The sequence below is a fragment of the Megascapheus bottae genome, chromosome 11, assembly GCF_031878675.1.
Source record: "Megascapheus bottae isolate mThoBot1 chromosome 11, mThoBot2.hap1, whole genome shotgun sequence".
Lineage (NCBI taxonomy): Eukaryota > Metazoa > Chordata > Mammalia > Rodentia > Geomyidae > Megascapheus > Megascapheus bottae.
Window position 1 is genome coordinate 216,773 of NC_143519.1, and position 20,845 is coordinate 237,617.

The window sequence follows — 20,845 nt, forward strand, 5'->3', positions numbered from 1 at the left end:
AACAGAGGTGACTCCATGTAGTCCTTAACAGGCATTACACCTAGCTCATACTGCATAAAACTATATCAAGCATATAAAATGATATAGAAGTTAGGCATCAATAACTTGTGCCTTTAATCCTAGCTACTCAGGAGCTGAGATCTGTGGCTTGCACTTTGAAGCCAGCCCAGATAGGGAAGTCCATGAGACTCCTATGTCCAATTAACCCTCCCCAAAGCTGGAAGTGGAGCTGTGATTTAAGTGGTAGACTCTAGCCTTGAGCACAAAAGCTCAGGGACAGGCCCAGGTGCTGAGTTCAGACACTTAAGACAGGTGTATGCACACACACACACACACACACACACACACACAAAACCAATGCTCCCCTTCCGCCCCCACAAAACAGCAAAAAACCTACATAAAACACAATTCCATTGGATTCAAAAGGTGACAATCTGAAAATATAAAACAAATATCGGTAAAAACACTGGAGAATGTTATGGAGAAATGTCTCTGAATATAGAGACATTTCTTCAAGTAAGGGAAAACTAAGAAACAGGAGGAAAGGATGGCAGATCTGGTCTCCTCTATACCTACCTGACTATGGATTCTATACACTAGAGATAAAGAAGTATCTATATTGAATATGTACATCATTTTCTTGTCATTATTCCATAAATAATACAATGTAACAGCTATTTGCATAGCATTTATACTGTGTAACTATAAGTCTTCTAGAGATAATTTAAAGGAAACAGGAGAATATGGTAGGTTACCTGTGAGTATTACACCACTTTATAGAAAGAACTTGACCATCTGTAGACTTAGGTATCTGGAAGGAAGATGTGCTGGGCCGCAAATCCAGTGTCCTAAATAGACACTGAAGGAGTATTATGTATAACCATGTAAAAATACATGCACAGTGGGGTGCTTATGGCTCATACCTGTAATCCTAGCTACTTAGGAGGCTGAGATCTAAAAAATCACAGTTCGAAGCTATCCTTGGCAGGAAAGTTTGTGTAATTCTTACCTCCTATTAACCAACAAAAAGCCTAAGTAGAGGTCTGGCTCAAGTTGCAGAGTGCCAGCCTTCAGCAACAAAAGCTAAGGGATAATACCCTGGCCTTTAGTTAAGTCTTAATATTAGAATGCATGTACACAGATACAGACAGAAAAATTAAAAAGGTATCTGTTGCAAGATATTAAATGACAGCTGTAGACCTGAAGTAACTGTAGTCCTACAAACTGATGACAGATACCTTCACAAGTCAAGCCCTACGGAAGCAGATGAGAAAATGTATGATACAGACCTTGATCTACTCAACTAACCCACCACACATTCTAGAGACACACAGGGAAATGCAGTTAAAACAGGGACCCCCTGGGATGTGTGCATTTGAGGACATGAAGCCTCTGACCGAGGACTGTGTTGCAGTGAGTGTAAGCACGCCCCAGACGTGTGTTGAGATGTTTGTGGGGGTTCCAATGGCAGAGTTGGTACAGTTCTACAGTATTGGCTGCTGTGGTTCCCAGCACCTCCCTTGAGACTGGACCTGTTGAAGAGATGACCATTGGAACTGCTGGGAAGTGAGGGCAAGTATGCTGTGATCTTGATACTGCCATCCTATAGAAGATAGTGCTTCTCTTTTATTGTAAAGTTGATGCACAGAGAGGTCATAGTTACATAAGTCAGGTATCCAGTATATTTCGTGTTGAGCAGTGTCACATTTTCATTTTCTCCCAGTGTTTTCCTTCTTGACTCCTCTCCCCTCCCCCAAGTTGTATAGTTCACTTTCAACACAGTGTCTAGTGAGTACCACTGTTGAATTAGTTCACCCTTCGTCCATTATTTCCGTGCTTCCTCTTCCCTCCCCAAATCACACCAACTTACGTGCAAGACTAAAGGCGCAGGGGGAAAAAGTGACAAAAGGGGGAAAACAAAAAAAATAAAACTCTACAAAACCACAAAGAGTAAACAAACTCTTGTTTTCATTTCTTGGAGTTTATTTCAGTAAGCATCATTTTATATTAGCACATGTATATATCTATTGAATCTTTGTGATCCTCTCCTAAGAATACCCTTCTTTGGTCTCATTGTGAATGTTCAAAGTCCTATTTTATTTGTCATGTCCAAATGTAATTTTTTTGTCTTTTACTATCCATTGAGTTTACATATATATATATATATATATATATATACTAATTATTACAAATGAGGGAAACCACACAACCTGTTTCTTTGGGTCTGGCTTACTTCGCTTCATATAATTTTTTCCAAGTCTTTCCATTGCCTTACAAACGGGGCAATGCCATTCTTTCGGATGGCGGCATAGAATTTCATTGTGCACATATATCACATTTTCTTGATCCATTTGTCCACTGAGCGGTAAACAATACTGCAGTGAACATGGTTGTGCTGATGGCTTTAGTGTGACCTAGTTTGTGGTCAATGGGAGAAATACCCAGGAGTGGGATTGCTGGGTCATAGAGAAGCTCTATGATTAGTCTTTTTTTTTTTTTTTCCCAGTCCTGGGCTTGAGCTCAGGGTTTGAACACTGTCCTTGGACTTTCTCAAGGCTAGAGTTCTACCACTTGAGCTTTAGCATCACTTCTGGCTTTTTTTTTCTATGTATGTGGTGCCGAGGAATCGAACCCTGGGTCTTTGTGCATGCTAGGCAAGCACTCTACCACTAGGCCAAACTCCCAGCTCCTATGATTAGTCTTTTGAGGAATCTCCACACTGTTTTCCAGAGGGGTTGAACAAGTTTACATTCCTAGCAAGAGTGTAGACCACATCCCTTTCAGCATCTGTTATTGATAGTTTCCTTGATAATGGGTGAGATAGAATCTCACTGTTGTTTTGACTTGCATTTCTTTTATTGCCGGATATGTTGAACATCTTTTGTCTATTGGCCATTCTTACTTCTTTTCTGATAACCCTCTCTTTAAGTCTTTAGCACATTTAATTGGTTTGTTTCTTTGAGGATTTGTTGTGGGGGAGGTTCTTTTCTTTTTTCTTTTTTGTCAGTCATGGGACTTGAACTCTGGGCCTGCGTACTCTTTCTGAGCTTTTCAGCTCAAGGCTAGCACTACCACTTGAGCCACAGCACTACTTCCAGTTTTCTGGTGATTAATTGGAAACAAGAATCTCATGGACTTTGATTCCCAGGCTGGCTTTGAACTGTGATCCTCAGGTCTTCCCCTCCTGAGTAGCAAGGATTACAGGCATGAGTCACCAGCATCTGACTAGGGATTTTCATTTATTGAGCTCTAAGTGTGTGTGTGTGTGTGTGTGCGTGCTCCAGTCCTGGGCTTGAGCTCAAGGCCTGAGCACTGTCCTTGAAACCATAGCGCTGATAAACATGGTTTCCTCTTACTGACAACAGATGACTGACACCATCACTAATGCTACACTCGCTGTCACCCCACTACCACCATCACCATCACTACTGCCACCACCAGTGAGGTCAACCAGCTTCTGGTCTTGCACCTACTTGATCACTTCCTGGATGTCTTCTTTACCATCACAAGACTTCGACAGTCTACTAGCAGTACTTTCTTTGTAGCAGATGAGCCATCAGCTTATGGATATACAACTGGAAGATCCCTAGTGGGACCTGAATTAGACTGAATTTCTGCGAGTGTTGATTTGCTGCCTTCCTGACCTCTCCATAAACCTTGTTTGGAGGTGCAGTGGCTTCTGTTTTGGATTTGTATCTTGATTGGCGATTGTGGGTGCTGAGTGGATGAATATCTTATGCCATTCAGCCACAAAAAGTGAAGCATGAATCAGGTGGTGACACCAAAGAACTCTGAAACATAGCTCTATCACAGAAACTATATATATAATGGCCACATGTCTGATCCATGCTTTTGAACTGTCCAGATAGGAAAATCTGTAGAGACAGTATGGAACTGAGGTTTTTGAAAGCTGAGGGGAACAGATGTGGGCTTTTTATGGTGTGGAGTTTCTTCCTTAGCTGACAAATGGTCTTTGGAATTGTGATAATGGTTCATAGCTCCATGACATATTAAAAATCAATGAGGGGGCACCAGGAGTTTGGCCTAGTGGTAGAGTGCTTGCCTAGCATGCACGAAGACCCGGGTTTAATTCCTCGGTACCACATGCATAGAAAAAAGCTGGAAGTGGTGCTGAGGCTCAAGTGGTAGACCTCTAGCCTTGAGAAATCCCAAGGACAGTGCTCAGGCACTGAGCTCAAGCCCAGGACTGGCAAACAAAACAAAACAAAACAAAAAACCCAATGAGGGGGCAGTAGCATGGCCTAGTGGTAGAGTGCTTACCTAGCATACACAGAACCCCAGACCCAAAAAACCAACAAATTGGGTGCCAGCTGAGATCTGAGCATCATGTTCAAAGCCATCCTGGGCTATAAGATGTATTCATCTTCAGTTAACTACTGAAAAGCCCGAAGTAGGCCTCTTAATCAAGTGGTAGACTGCTAGCCTTGAACACAGAAGCTCAGGGAAGCACCCTGACTTTGAAGACCCAGAATTGGGGTGTGTGCACACATATACACACTCACTGAGCTACTTTTTAGGGACGGGTTGGAGGTGATAGGAATGAGATTGATTGTAAAACAGTGTAAGCATATGTGGAGATGTAACAGTGGAAGTCCCCTCTGTATAACTGTATATAATCTAATGAAAATAGGAAATGATCCCTCCACTCAAATATATATATATATATATATATATATATATATATATATATATATTTTTTTTTTTTTTTTTTTGGTTGATCATGGGGCTTGAACTCAGGGTTTGGGCACTGTCCTTGAGCTCTTCAGCTCAAGGCTATTGCTCTACTCCTTGAACCACAGCGCCACTTCCACTTTTTTAGTGGTTAATTGGAGATAAGAGTCTCACATACTTTAGTGCCCTGGCTGGCTTTTAACCTTGATCCTCAGATCTCAGCCTCCTGAGTAGCTAGGATTACAGTCGTGAGCCATCATGCCCAGCTTCAGTTGTATTCTTTAAAAGGGTAAATTTTATGGATAACATCTCATTAAAAAAAAAAACTGAAAATAGTAGGGTTATTTTTTTTTTTTTTTTTTGCCATTCCGAGGCTTGACCTCAGGGCCTAGGCACTGTCCCTAAGCTTGTTTTGCTCAGGGTTTGCATTCTACCACAGCCTTTTCTGTTTATGTGGTATTGAGGAATTGAACCTAGGGCTTTATGCATGCTAGGCAAGCATTCTACCCCACTAAGCCACATTCCCAGCCTGACATCTCTGGCCATAAAAGAAATGTAAATCAAAACAACTTTGAGATTCTACCTCACTTCAGTTAGAATGACCATTATCAAGAAATCTAATAACAACAGATGCTGGTGGGGATGTGACCAGAGGGAATGCTACTACACTGTAAACTTGTTTAACCACTATGGAAAGCAGTATGGTGGTTCTTCAAAAGACTAAACATAGAGTTCCCCTATTACCTAGCAATGCCAATCCTGGGCATTTACCCAAATGTCCAGGAACAAGGACATACTAAAGCTACTAGCACAACCATGTTCATTTTAGCATTATTTACCATAGCTAATAAGATATGGAACCAACCCAGTTGCCCCTCAGTAGATGAGTAGATCAAGAAGATGCAGTATTTATACACAATGGAATTCTATGCTGCCATCAGAAAGAATGACATTGCCCCATTTGTAAGGAAATGGAAAGACTTGGAAAAAATCATATTACATGAAATAAGCCAGACCCAAAGGAACATAGGCTCCATGGTTTCCCTCCTTTGTAATAATTAGTACACATCTAGAGATCACAATAGCTCAAAAGCTGTGTACCTGTGGCCATATAGGATGAGACTAAGCAAAATGATATGGAAACAAGAGATTTATCTTTGTGATTTTGTGTGTGTGTGTGTGTGTGTGTGTGTGTGTGTGTGTGTGTGTGTGTATGTGTATGTGAGTGACATGGAGCTTGAACTCGGCCTGGGCACTTTCCCTGAGCTCTTCAGCTCAAGGCTACCACCCTACCCTTTGAGCCATAGTGCCACTTCCAGTTTTCTAGAGATTAGAGATAAGAGTCTCAGGTCCTTTTGTGCCCAGGCTGGCTTTGAACCAAGATCCTCAGATCTCAGCTTCCTGAGTAGTTAGGATTACAGGCGTGAGCCACCTTACCTGGCGATTGTTATTCTTAATGTACTATGTGAGGTTATTTCTTCTTTTTTCCCCTTATGGTTTATCTCATGTTGTTACTCTATCTGACTTTGTTATCTAGTATATTGTATATATGTTTATTTGAAATAGGGAAGGGAAGGGGGAAAACAAGTTGATTGGGAGAGGATAAGGGGAGGGAAAGTGGGACAAAATAGGTATATCAGTGTTCAAGAAGTAATGTATCTACTATCTGACGAATGTAACTGTAACCCCTCTATATGTTACCCTGACAATAAAATACCATTAAAAAAAAAACCCCGAAAATAGGTTCTGGTGGCTCATTCCTTCAACAGTAGCTACTCAGGAAGCTGAGATCTGAGGATCTGGGTTCAGAGTTGCCTGGACAGGGTAGTCTGTGAGACTCTTATCTCCAGTTAAATCACAGAAAAAGTCAGAAGTGGGGCTGTGGCCCAAGTGGTAGAGTGATAACCTTGAGAAAAAGAAACTTAGGTACAGTGCCCATACTTAAGTTTCAGGATTGGGGAAAAAAATTGTAAATTGGTAAGTCTCCAGATCATTCACCTTCTGAGAATGACAGGGAGTCAAGTCTTCATTAGCAAACCTAGTAAATAGGCGATAGTCCTAGCTTTTTTTTTTTTTGTGAGCCATACTGTGGGGTTAGGAATATAGAGGAGGGCCCTCTCATATTAGTTCAGCTTAATGAGAAGTAGTATTAATGTCCCATTTCACATGCTGTTTAGATATATGAAGAGCAAAAGTACAGCTATCTCTAGGATTGTACAGTACATTAAGCTAGAGAAAGAGGCACATTGATGATGGACGAATCCTGGTTGCTGTTCTGAACATACTGCTGAACGTATTTGTGAGAATCCTGGAGCTGAGTTTACCAAATGAATTCATATCCCAACAAAAAGTGTGCTACTGAACAATAATAAAATGAAGTATGAACTCCAAAATAAATGTTCATTTGTGCCCCTTCTTGTTCTTTACAAGGATGTAGTGACAGTAATGATATCATATTTTCCAGTGATTACCTCTGTCTATACGTAAGTGATTATGTTTTTTAAAAATTGCTGTAAAATATACAATATGAAATTAGCACTTGTGGTTATTATTATTATTATTATTTTTGCCAGTCCTGGGGTTGAGCTCAGGGCCTGAGCCCTGTCCTTGGACTTTCTCAAGGCTAGAGCTCTACCCCTTGAGCCTCAGCACCACTTCCAGCTTTTTTCTATGCATGTGGTACCGAGGAATTGAACCCGGGTCTTCGTGCATGCTAGGCAAGCACTCTACCACTAGGCCAAACTCCTGGCCCCATGTGGTTATTTTTGAGTGTATATTTCTGTGATGTTTAATGACCTTACAGTGTTATAGAACCACCCATTTTCCAGAGTTGTCCTTGAGCTTTTCAGCTCAAAGCTATTCCTCTGTCACTTGAGCCACAGCACCGCTTCCAGTTTTCTGGTGGTTAATTGGAGATAAGAATCTCACAGACTTTCTTTCGTGGGCTGGCTTTGAACCTCAATCCTTAGATTCTCAGCTAAGGTTACAGACATGAACCACTGGTGCCCCGCTATAAAACCTTTTTTGATGCCAATCCTAGTGCCTGAACTTAGGGCATTGTCTCTGAATCCCCCCCCCCCCCTCAGGGCTAGCACTTTGCCACTCCAACCACAGCTCTACTTCTGGCTTTTTGATACTTAAGTGGAGAGAAGAGTCTCCTGAATTTTTCTTCTTGAGCCAGCTTTGAACTGTGATCCTCAGACCTTGGCATGAGCCGCTGTCACCTGGCTTCTAGTTTTAAAACGTTTAAAGCACTCTGGAACACAGTGACCACATCCGTCTCCACCCTGATGACGTGCCACGTTTTGTGGGTTTGTGTGTCAGTGAGCGCTTCGGTTGCCCCACCTGCAAGTGGTTGAGACTAGCACTGATGTGAACAGTTCATACATCTGTTTTGTTTGCACACCTGTGCTTCGTTCTGAGCAGACATCGACGTAGACGGTGGATTCTGTGGTCATTCCTGTGCCATGTCCTGGGGAGTCTCGGGCCATCCCGCAGCAGCATGTGCTCTTGACCCAGCAACCTTGGAGCCTTCCAATCTGTCCACAGCCTTCTCAAAAACTCTTTCTTTTTTAAGTTTTAGCTATCTTTGTGGGTGGGAAGTGGTATCTTGTGGATTTGATTTGCATTTTCATAATGATTACTGGTGTTGACAATGTGTGTCTTCTTTGGAAGGATCTTCAGGTTCTTTTAGCAGGTTTTTATTGTGTATTGCAGATATTACACCCTTATCCGACATTCGAGTGAAAGCACCTTCTTCTCTTCTTCCTTTTTTTTTTTCTTCCCCACCTTATTTAGTCCTTACGGTATTCCTGAGACACTAGCCTCAGGATCCCAGATTCCTGTCTTCCACTTTACAGTATTCTTCCAGTTGTGAGAAAGCAAAGGGAGGAGGCATCTAGCTTGGCCCTGGTCATCTGTGAGGAAGCTACCTGGTCACCAAATACCAGTGGGAGCTTGCTGAGCGTCAGTTCCAGCTGAAAGCCCCCTGGACTTTGCCAAGGCTTATTGATTGGGTCCTTCTCCTTGGTCATAAGCCCAGTTTGTCTGACTGTTCCTGCCTCTGTTTCTTGAGAGTGAGGAGGGAAACGGGCACCATTGGCTTATTATGAGGGTGTGGCCTTTGCTCGTAGTACAAATGGAGGTGTAGTTGGGATCACAGTGATGGTGGCTGTCTCTGCATGTCCACACGGAGGTTAGGCCTCATGTGTGCAGTGACCTTGTGTTATGCTGGTCACATCCTCTGCCCTTGTTCTTTGGGAGACCTAGGACAGCCTAGACTACAAAGTGGGATGCTCAAGAAGCCAACCTGCTCTGTATTTGGCTAGAAGGAAAAATAATTCTGTGGGAAGTCAGGCTTCAGTCTCAGAAGCTAAGAATAAGGCATGAGCAACATGTGATTCCATGGGACTCTTCTAATCACAGACCTGGGACATTGCCTCTTATTTGAAAATATTTAGGCAAGTTTCTCTTGTCAGATGCTTAGGGACAAATGAATGCCACCTGCTTAAAATTCTTTCTAGAATTGGGTGTTTTGGACTTGCTGAATTGAGGATAAATTCCATAGAGAAATAATACAGTTTTTTTTTTGCCTCCCCTCCCCCCCAGTTGTGGGACTTGAACTCTGGGCCTGTCTGCTGTCCCTGAACTCTTCAGCTCAAGGCTAGTGCTCTACCACTTTGAGCCACAGCACCACCTCCAGTTTTCTGGTGGTTAATTGGAGATAAGAGTCTCATGGACTTTCCTGCCCAGGTTGGCTTTGAACTGAGATCCTTAGATCTCTGCCTTCTGATTAGCTAGGATTACAGGTATGAGCCATTAGTGCCTGGCTGTTTAATTTTTTTTTTTAACATCTAAGAAATTTTGTTTTTTTAACTTCAAACCAGGACCCCTTCAAAAGAGAATGATGTGGGAGGAAAAGAGGAAACCAAATAGTGCCAAAATTAAAGTGTGGGGGTGTCAGAGTAAAGTTGTGTATGATTGAAAAATAAATGTAGATCTCAAAGACAGAACTTTTCTTCCATGGAACCAGGTAATTTGCATCAGTCCTTGGCCTCAGGACCTGACTTGTGGGGTGGTGGTGCAGTGACAGTGGCAGCTACAGCAGCAGCAGTGTGACTCTAAAATTTGGTGGTTCCAGTTCCTCTCCCTTCACGGACTCCAAAGTCACAATGAAAATAATGAAAGAGGCCTTGCTGTCAAATCTGCATGTGGCTGTGGCTTCTGGGATGAATCTATTGCAGCTCTGGTGCTGTCTCTCGATCAGGACTCCTGGAGCTTCAGAAGGGTCTCTCAGCCTGCACTGACTGGAGCGTTGGGGGCACTTTAGTTAGTGAGAAGAGGTAAGGCCAGGGTTGGCTGGAAAGACTAGAACTTGGACAGCAAAAGATAATTTCTGTTACTCTCAGCTCTGTTAAGCTTTGCCCATAGGTTTTTCACGACAGCTATGTCCACGGCCTCTGTCTAGACAGCAGTGTATGCACTCTAGTCCACATAGCCTTGCATGTCTACAGCCTCTGTCCAGACAACCACGCTGTGTGTAGCTGCTGTCCAGACCTGTCTTTTGGCTCAAGAAAAGAAGGAAAATAAGGAACTTAAAAGGGCTGGGCTATGCAAGGGTTCAGATCACTGATGCAGGAGTGCCTTTAGCATTGGATAAATGACATGGAATTCCTCCATGCAAGGGCGTGGGGGAGTGGCCATTTCCAAACATGCTGGTAAGACAACAGTCTGGCAGTATGGTACTTTGTATGAAAATTGCAAATTATCTTTGTATGAGAGGTTTTAATTCTAGGAATTTGTTTATCATATACAAATGGAATCTGCAGAGTTATTTATACAACTTCTTAATAATAGTGAAAGGCTGGAAATAACCAAGCACCTGCCATTGGGGAACATTCAACTGTGGAATACTTACACAAGAGAAAATGGTGCAGTCAAGAGTGAAAGGCACTCTCAAAGTATATTGGTACTTTCTCAGTTTTACTTAGGCCTGTAATCCTAACTATGCAGGAGGCTGAGATCTGAAGGTTACCTTAGGTCCTGAGGTCCCTCCACAGGGCCAGACACCAGACATAGCTCTTCATCCTTCAGCAAATGGTTGTGTGATAGTAATGTTGAAGATGTCATTTTAAGGGGTTAGCTATATTTAGAAGCAGAACTTTTTAAGACAGTTGTAGGCACAGAAAAGAGAAACGTCAGTAGAGGACAATGTGACAGGACCTCATCTTGCCTCTCTTGACAAAGGCCATAATGTGGGTTGGCATTAAGGATACTTTTAGTTGTTTATTTGAAATAGGGAAGGGAAGGGGGAAGGAAAGATGATTGGGAGGGGGTGGGGTGAGGGAAAGTGGAAGAAAAACATGGGAAAGTGCATCAATGTTCAAGAAGTAATTACTCACTACCTGGTGAATATAACTGTAACCCCTCTTTACATTGCCCCACCAATAAAATACAATTAAAAAAAGAATATCGAGTGAGCAGAGAGAACTGGTAAAAGGACTATATGGCGCAGGATCCCATTCATGTTACATAAATGTCCATAACAAGCAAATCTGCAGAGACTGAGCATTGGCCTATGGCTTCTAGGGTGGGAAAGAGGAAGTGGTGACCAGAGGGCTGGTTTCTTTTAGGAGCTGAGAATGTTACCATTGGCTGTGTTATAGTTACACAACCTTTTCAGTGCTTTGGGAACCACTGGACTGTGCTATGCAGTGTTGAAATCCTTTCTCAGTAAAGCTGCCTAAGAAGCAACATGTACACGCGTGTACACACACACACACACACACACACACACACACCACAAGCACACGCTAGTCTGTGTGTGCGCACACACCCACTCACTTCATCATGGAGAGCAGAAAGTTTTGGGTGCCTGTGGGCTAGCCTCTAGAGGTCTCCCACGGCAGGCATTTCCACTCTGAATTTCCTGTCCAGCTGTGAGGACACACATTGTTCCTGTTCTTATGTGGTATTTACCTGTGTTAGAGTCTTTGCTTTGTGGGCACTTGGCATTCCTGGGGAATGCAGACTTTCCTGGCAGAGTAGATTTAATTCAAATCACCATCCTTTTGTCCCCCCACATTTTCCAGGGTTTTAAGTCTTTCAACAGTGCCCACAATATCCTGACTTGTTTGCTAGGGCTTTTTCTTTTTATTCTTGTAATAACTCCTGATATATCTGTTTCCTTTTTTTTCTGTTCACCTTTTTCATCCCATCCCTTTAATGATAAACCTGTTAGAAACAACTGTGCCATTAGAGGAGTAAGAGATACATAAATGCTCCAGCCCTGCGGGAGGCTGTTTCTGACGGAGGAGTGAGTTGCTGTCTTTCAATACTTGTTTACTTCTTATGCATTTCTCAATTTTCTCTCCAATGGTTATTTGTTGATTTTAGGAACTAGTTAGGAAATCGCAGTCTTCTGCTTGTTTCCTAGAAGTGTGATGCTTTGTGGCTCTTGGGAGGTCTCGGCTCCATTTTTCCTTTCAAAAAGGTTGTTCTTTAAGAGGGAAGGAGGCAGTGTAGGGCAGTGTAAGGTCCTGCCTCAGAAATGATAGGAGAGAGTACACTTGGCAGTCAGGAAGCCACTGTAGCCAAGAGGTGAGTGGAGTCAAGTATTACTCTGGAGCTAGGTCTGCAGAGCTGTCAGCGGACCGCACAAGACATCCAGGTTTGGAAAGAAAAGCCCATAACACAGTAGCTGTTTCTAGCTCAAAGGCAGGTTAATGTTTTGTGTTTCCAAAACATTTTTTTCATTTTTATTATTATCTGTAAGTAGTTGTACAAAAGAATTATCATTAACAAAGCAGTTTATGGATGCAATATATCTTGATCAATGTTACTCCTTTCAACATTCTTGCCAACCCCTACCCTGCCCTCCCCTCTTATTTTTATAGGCTATGCATTGGATTCTTTTTTTTTTTTTTTTGCCAGTCCTGGGCTTGAGCTCAGGGCCTGAGCACTGTCCTTGGACTTTCTCAAGGCTAGAGCTCTACCACTTGAGCCTCAGCACCACTTCCAGCTTTTTTCTATGTATGTGGTACCGAGGAATCGAACCCGGGTCTTCATGCATGCTAGGCAAGCACTTTAACCACTAGGCCAAACTCCCGGTCCCTGGATTCTTTTTTTAAAAAAATATGATTATTTAATGACTTTTTCTTTGTTGTTATTTATGTGGTACCAAGGAATTGAATCCAGGGCTTTTTGCATGCTAGGCAAACATTCTACCATGAAGCTACAATCCCAGCCTTAGATTGAATTCTTCCTCCTCTTCCACATATAAGGAAAAACATGTATCTTTTGTGTCTCTAGGTCTGACTTACTTCACTTAACATAGTTTTTCCAGGTCTTTGCCTGCCTGCCTGCCTGCCTTTCCCTTCCTTCCTTCCTTCCTTCCTTCCTTCCTTCCTTCCTTCCTTCCTTCCTTCCTTCCTTTTTCTCTCTTTCTTTCTTTCTTTCTTTCTTTCTTTCTTTCTTTCTTTCTTTCTTTCTTTCTTTCTTTCTTTCTTTCTTTCTTTCTTTCTTTCTTTCTTTCTTTCTTTCTTTCTTTCTTTCTGCCAGTCCTAGGCTTGGACTCAGGTCCTGAGCACTGTCCTTAGACTTTCTCAAGATTAGAGCTCTACCACTTGAGCCTCAGCGCCACTTCCAGCTTTTTTCTATGTATGTGGTACCGAGGAATTGAATCTAGGTCTTCGTGCATGCTAGGCAAGCACTCTACCACTAGGCCACACTCCTGGGCTTGCATTTCTTTACAAAGGGTTGCAATATCATTCTTTCTACTAGATGAGTAAAATTCCATTTTCTTGGTCCATTTGTCCATTGAGTAGCATCTGGGCAGATTCCATACATTGGCTGTGGTAAATAGTACTGTAATAAATATGGTTGTGCTGGTGGTCTCACTGTATCCTGGTTTGTACTCTTTTTGGATAAATGCCAGGAGTGGAATAGCTAGATCATAGATTAGTTCTATGTTTAATTTTGGGGGAACTTTACACTGCTTTCAGAGTGATTGGGAATCCCTTTGGGCTGTATCCTGTCACAGCTTCTGTTATTTTTTTCCTTGATAATGGTTATTCTAACTGGACTGAGGTAGAACCTTAGTGTTGTTTTGATTTGCATTTTCTTTTCTTTTCTCTTTCTTTGCCTGCCTGTCTGCCTGTCTGCCTGCCTTCCTGCCTTCCTTCCTTCCTTCCTTGCTTCCTTGCTTCCTTGCTTCCTTGCTTCCTTGTTGGTCCTGGGGCCTGAACTTAGGTCCTGAGTACTGTCCCTGAGCTCTTTTGCTTAAGGCTAATACTCTACCCCCTTAAACTACAACTCTACTTCTGACTTTAGATGATTAACTGAAGAGCCTCGCAGACTTTCCTGCCCAGTCTGGATTCAGATCTGAACCCTCAGATTCCAGCCTCCTGAATAGTTAGGATTACAGACGTGAGTCACCAGTTTCCAGCTCAAGCATTACTCCTTATTAGAAGTGATGGAGTTGTGTGGACTTTTGTAAACTGGTTTGGATTTGCCAGCACATGGCTTCCTTGTGCAGCACTGATAATAGCTAACGTTTGAAGAGGATATAAAAAGGTACCAAGGTATGCTTTCAGGGCTTCACACATACTCACTGGGCTAACTTCAGGTCTTGACACTACTTTACCCTGTAGGAGAGAAAATTGAGGCCCAAGGAGGTCAGGCAGCTTTATCACCCAGTTCTCAGTGCTAGAGTCTGGTGGCCAGGCAGTTGGCTTAGAACCCCACACAGTAAGCATTCAAGACTCTAGATAACAGCTTCACCTTTCTGGCTGCAGGTCCTGGAAGCATGGGATTTTCCTGTGGGATGTGTGACAGGAGACACACAGGGTAACCAGACCAGAAACAAATAAACGTTATCTAGTTTTCTACTCTTTATTTATTTTATTTTACAAATACAAGGACTAGAATAAAGCAGAGCACTCCAGAGAGTTCTCTGAGGGGTTCAGTATCAGGCCACTTCTTGTATGTTCAGATGGAGGCCTATGGCCATTGCCCTTCCTTAGTCAGGTTTGTGCCTTATGGAATGAAGGGGGAGGTGGCGGTGAGTAGATGGGATATGAGAACCAAAAGGATGGGTTGTGCTAACAGTGTTCAGACAGCTGGGAAGAGCCTCTTCTGACACCTCCATCTGAGATCATAGGTCAGGCCATCTGTGGTCCTCACTTCCTTCCCAACAAGCCTGTTGAGGTGGTCAGCTGACAGTGTAAGGTTTACTGGAAGAAAAGAGTGTTGCCATGCCAGGAAAGAAGGTTACCATCCTCGTCCTCGGGGAAGTGGTGGTATTGGTTCTTGGTAGGATAAGTTCTTGTTTGACTCACAAGCTGGTTAGTAATGACAGAACCTTGTGTTTTTCCAGTGTAGCTGTCCGCAGGGGGCGTCACCGCTGCTTTCTGCAGACACCTGCGTGGTTCTCAGTATGCTGGCATTTGCTGTACACCATGCACTTCTCTTACAGCTTAGGTGCTCTTCTTGTACTTAGGGGTGAGGCAACTTGATCAGTTGGTCAGAAGTGGCTTCCATCAGTCAATATCTTCAGGAATTTTTTCGTGTTCAAGAACACACCATAGAACATTAAATCATATACATTTTACCTCTGGACATCATTGCTTTTCTCGAGGCTTTGTTGTGTGCATTGCACTATGAGGTGGCAGACAACATAGTCTGCTCTGGTTGGGCCATAGTGACAACTTGAAGCCCATCAAGAACATCTGTACCACAAAATCCAGCTGGTGCTGGAATGGGGCCAACCACACTCTTGCTAGGCAGACTGCTTGCTTATGGTCTAAGCCTAAGAAGACAACGGAGAAAATGTTAATAATGTGAATTAAATGTCATGCCTGAAGCTGTCACATTGTATAAAGCACAAAAAATTGAGAAAATCTTCTTCTATTTAAAACTTTGACTCAAGAGTCACTTAAAGATCTGGTTACCTGGGTGGGGAGTTTGGCCTAGTGGTAGAGTGCTTACCTAGCATGCACAAAGGCCTGGGTTTGATTCCTTGGCACCACATAGATAGAAAAAAAAAGCTGGAAGTGGTGCTGAGGCTCAAGTGGTAGAGCTCTAGCCTTGAGAAAGTCCAAGGATAGTGTTTAGGCCCTGAGCTCAAGCTCACGACTGGCAAAAAAAGAAAAGAAAAGAAATAATGATCCTTGCAGGGAGGGTGTTTGACCTAGTGGTAAAGTGCTTGCCTAGCATGCATCAAGATCTGACTTTGATTCCTTGGTATCACATACATAGAAAAAAAACAAAGTGGTGCTGTGGTTCAAGTGGTAGAGCTCTAACCTTGAGAGAGCCCAAGGACAGTGCTCAGGATCTGAGCTCAAGCCCAGGCCTGGCAAAAAAAAAAAAAAAAAAAAAAAGATCTGGGTCCCCATGACTCTGGATCTCAGAAGGCTGAGATCTGAGTATGGCAGCTCCAAGTCAGTCCAGGTAAGAAAGTCTGCAAGACTCCTATCTCTGAACCAAGGGGTTGGGGTGGGAGCCAGAAGAGGAGTGGCTCCTGTAGTAAGATGCCAACTTTTGAGAAAGCTAAGGGATATCACTGAGTTTAACACTGCTAGTATGAGGCTAGAAGAGGTTTTATATTGAATTGATACAGTTTTTACAGGTTCAGAGTACCTTTCTTATCAAGGGCTAATAGATGGGCTGTGTGCTCCATGTACATACAAGTTCCATTAACATGCAGCTTCAGGTTGGCCATGGAGAAAAGGAAGTAAAACCATCTGAGAACCAGTTAGCCTTGTAAATTTAAAGAGTGAGATTTCATGAGTACTTGTGAACAGTGTGTTGTACAATCTTTTTTTTTTTCTTTTCAATTTATGTGGAAATCTACGTATGCCTGTCTTTTCCTACTACCAGCTAGCCTGCCAACCAGAGATGTAGCCCAGAAAAGTGGTTCTTTTTCCAGGAGGCATTGGCTCATGACAGGTCTCAACATAGACTGGGGAAAATACTCTACTGCCTCTCAACATGGATTGAGGGATATGTTCTCCTCACTGCCTCCTGAGACTTGGTACAGCCATACCGCTGTTTTTCTTTCAACTCTGGGGAGCCTGGGAGCAGGGTCCTGTTCCCTTTGTCCTCTGTTCTCTGTCTAAGCAAGAACTTCTAGCTGTGGCTTCCAACTGGGAATAGTTATAGGCTGAACCTCAGATTCCACAACAAAATCCTCTGTTCTCAGATCCCTAGAGTCTGGTGTCTCCTGCCTGTATACATGAGCTACAAACCTTGCCCTTTCTTGACAGAAATCAGTGCCTCCAACATGGGCTGCACGAAGAACAACCTAGAGCTGTTAATAAAAGACTATTGTCTAGTTCCTGCCCCTCAAACCAAGACTTGGATTGGGTGTTGATCTAATGGGTGAACCACATTATTGGATGAGACCAGGTAAGGTCTGCATGGAGTCTAGATATTATGGTGGGATGGGAGGACCTCCGATCCCAATGGAAATTGTACCTGTCTGCAGAGGACACTTAAGGTCTCTGAGGAAACTGGAGCCTGAGCTGATCATGTGTTTATTGAAAAGGGGCAATATGCTAGTATGAAACTTCAGATAGTGCCATGACTCCAAAGCCTTAAAACTCTATAAACAATGCCAGGCTGCTCCTTCGCCCACTTGTGAATTCAGACAGGTTTGCATTGCGTCTTCTTTTTTTGGTATTTCCCAGGTGTTTGGCCTGCAGCAGAGCTGAGCCTGAAGATACCCATGTTGTGTTTGAGTCTCCTGATAGGCACCATCTGTGAAAGAGCACTCAGTTCTGTGATTATCTCTTTCCATTATTTTAGCTGCTCATCTATTGCCATGGACAATATTTATGAAACATATTTTATATTTATGTATTTTATGTATTTATATTTATGCATAAGTGCCAGCACAATTAGAAGTAGCCACATTCTTGTCATGCAAGGTCCCTGATGGATTCCCAAAGTGGTGCTGTTTCCACATCTAAAGAGTTCAGTATCTCCCCATGGGCAGGAAGCACTTCATGGATGCTGGGATGCACAGAAGAGCTGAGGCCTAGTCATGTCACCAGGACTCTCAGTCAGTGAGAGGGTAGGGGTGCTGGAGGCGGGCAGGCAGAGGGTCCAGCATGCTGGATCTGAGGAGGACTTGGCTATGGCAGGGTGAGGGGGCCAGTATGCTGACATCATTTTAACTTTAGCCCAGCACTAACTACCGATGTCCTTAGGAACCCAGCTAAGGAATGAAATGTTAGTGGAGATACATCAGAACTTACGCACACTGAAATTCTCACTAGTGCCAGTCGTTGGGCTGCACGTCTTTTCCGGGAGTTTGTGGTGTAGAGCCAGCCGTGCTGCTCCTGTGGGTGAGTGGAGAGCGGGGAGGGGTGGGTGTCTCCTGATGCAGTACACTGTGAACCTTGGCAAATGACCATGGAAGATAGCTTGGCTCATCACTCATTAGTTCTTGCTTCCACCAGCTGGCAGTCAAGTTTTTTTTGTTTTTCCCTTCCTGGAGAACTGGTGTATGTTCTGTTTTACAATACAGTATGAAAGTTATATGCTCCCTCCATATTTCCATAGTTAGCTGCCGGGAAATTTGGTTCACACGTTGGGGCTGGATAGAGGTACTTTTCCTTCCTTTTGTCATGTTTTGATCTTCTTGTTTCTACGCTAACAGCCTTATTTCATACTTGTCTTTTATACTGTAAGGCGCTATGGTCCTTTATAGAAATGGGAGGAGTCTGTAGTGCAGGCAGTGACCATCTTACGTGGGTTCTCCCCGGCCACCTGCCCTGACTCTGATGGAGGATGGTGATTCTGAAGGGTTCTCTAATCCACCAGTGTGGATGGAGCTTGTGCAGTGTGACTCAGAAATTCATTCTGATTTTCAGCTTGATATGAAATACTACAGGGTAACGTAGCCAAACCATCTGATCAAGGAGGTGGGATATTTTAATCACAAAACTGTTCTTTTCTGGAAAACATTAGTAGACTCTGCAAAGACCAATACCTTCTGGGATTTAGAAAATGTTGGACCTTGTTCCTGGGAGGTTTTTGGACAGGCCATGTTAGCACTAGTGCCTTCTGCCCCCTCAGGTCCTTTGGGCCCCAGGGGACCTCCTGTCCTGTAGAACCTCTCAGATCTGAGCCGCTGAGAACTGTTTGCTGTAGAGCCCTGAGGATGGGGCCTGGCTTCAGATCAAAGCCTGTGTTTCCTAGACTAGACACTATGGTGTACACCTCTTATCCAGGTTACCCTCTGGGTGGGGGGCATAGGTAGGAAGACATTGGTCTGAGGGGGCCTCAGGCAAGAACTCCTGACACTACATGAAAAATAAAGCAAAATGTGCCGTGCCGAGGGCATGACTTAAATGAGTGTCTGTTTGTTAGAGTTAGCAAGTGCAAAGCAGAGGTCAGACTTTAGTACCATTACTACCCCCTCACCCCATTAAAAAAAAGGAAAGAAAAAAAGAGACAAATAATCGGTTTCTTAATAGGTAATACAGGTTTGTGAGAACGACGTGCTTTGGAAATATGATTAGTAGTAGTGCAGTCATGAAACTGGGTCTTGGAATGAGACCTGCAGAGTGCAGTCAGGAGGGAACGGGGGAGACTCCAGGATGTACAGTGATGTGCAGTTGGGAGGGGACTTACCCACCTGCAGCCAGAATGGTGTTGGCTCTCTGGGAAGCTTTGGTCCTGCGGCCTGTCCAACAGGATCCAGTCATCCAGTGTTACTTGAGGTAACACTGCTATGGACTCCTCCAGATGGAGCCCCCTGTGCTGGGGACTTGGCAAGGGGAAGCCCTAGGGCACGTGTGGCAGTTATTTGGTCCTCCTGGTTGGAGTGGTCTATTTAATGCTGGTTCAGACTGAGCAACTGTTGTCATAGCAACCAAGATATTTCCACATCATTCAGGTGGGGCGATCCAGGTGGGGTGCAAAGCGGGTGTGAGGACTAGAGACCCCAGTATTAGAGGCGTCCCAGTAGTTTGGGGGAGGCTCGCCCTTCTTCTTTGACCTGACCCTGCCTTCAACAAAGTGTCAGTTGCTGTTGCTCATCCTTTGAGGTTTTTTGGATGGTAAAGAGGAACAAAGTCTCAGTTTCGTTTTACCAAAGACTTTGAAGAGTCTTTAGCATCTCACCTCAGGCTTCTGTATTACCTCTGTCCCCTGAAGTGGGTGGGACTCTTGGCCTCCCAGTAGCCAGTATTTCAGGGGGAACTGGCAGGCTTTCACTCCTTTCTCCCAGCCAAGCTACCCGAACTCTCCCCTTCAGACTTCTTCCATGGACTGGACTCATGTGAGACTCACAGCTGGAAGGCCTGCAGATGGGTGTGGCCAGAGACCCTAGAGTGTGGTGGTCAGAGTTCTGGTACATGTGGGGGCCTCCAGCTCCAATACAGCTGTGCCCAACTTCACTAGTGCTAGGGGAGGGGGACCACAGGAACCTGTCAGCTCTCATTCTCACCTTTGCTTCACTGTCTGTAGCCTGGAACTTCCTCTCCATCACTGGGGTATTGGCACCCCACAGGGGTTAATCAGGAAGGAAGGGTCCCCTCTGGGGTAGAGCATTTGCTAAACATGTACAAAGCCCTCAGTCTGGACTACCTACACTTATCAGGGTTCCAACAAAATAGAGCTGGCCTGCTGACATATTCAAAATAAGGAAGAGCTGCTTTTTGTGATTGTTGTTGGTGTGGGGCTTGAACTCAGGGCCTGGGCGCTGTCCCTGAGCTCTTCAGCTCAGGCTACTGCCCTACCCCTAGACCTGGGCGTTGTCCCTGAGCTCTTTGGCTCTAAGCTACTGCCCTGCCCCTTGAGCCACAGCGCCATTTCTGGTTTTCTAGTGGTTAATTGGAGATAAGAGTCTCATGGATTTTAGTGTCTGGGCTGGCTTTGAAACTGTGATCTTCAGATCTCAGCCTCCTGAGTAGCTAGGATTGCAGGCATGAGCTACTGCACCTGGCTGAAAGTTGCTTTTTATTTTTAATTTTAGCAAGAATTTATTTAGGTAAGAACAAGAAAAGGAGAGCACTGTTTCCTTCTTGGGGAGCAGAGAATTAAAGACTCCTTGAAATTGTTCTTTCCTTCAAGACACAGGCACCAATGCAACAGTAGTACTCATTAGACACTTGAAAATAAATAATATAACTTGTGTGTAGGGATG

At 43.8% G+C, this 20,845-nt stretch overlaps 1 protein-coding gene across 3 annotated transcripts in view; it reads left to right on the forward strand.

The window, feature by feature from the left end:
* Positions 1-20,845, forward strand: part of Rasa3 (RAS p21 protein activator 3) — a 91,533-nt gene that overhangs the window by 17,430 nt on the left and 53,258 nt on the right. Inside the window, exon 2 of one of the 3 annotated variants that reach the window (XM_090341839.1) lies at positions 16,956-17,097. The exons of 1 other annotated variant lie outside the window; for it this stretch is intronic. In XM_090341839.1, the coding sequence (XP_090197965.1) occupies positions 17,067-17,097 (31 nt within the window). In that variant the 5' untranslated portion in view covers positions 16,956-17,066. Of the gene's footprint in view, positions 1-9,959; positions 10,035-16,955; positions 17,098-20,845 lie in introns of those variants that run through there. One more of the 3 variants, XM_090341840.1, reaches the window with a different exon arrangement.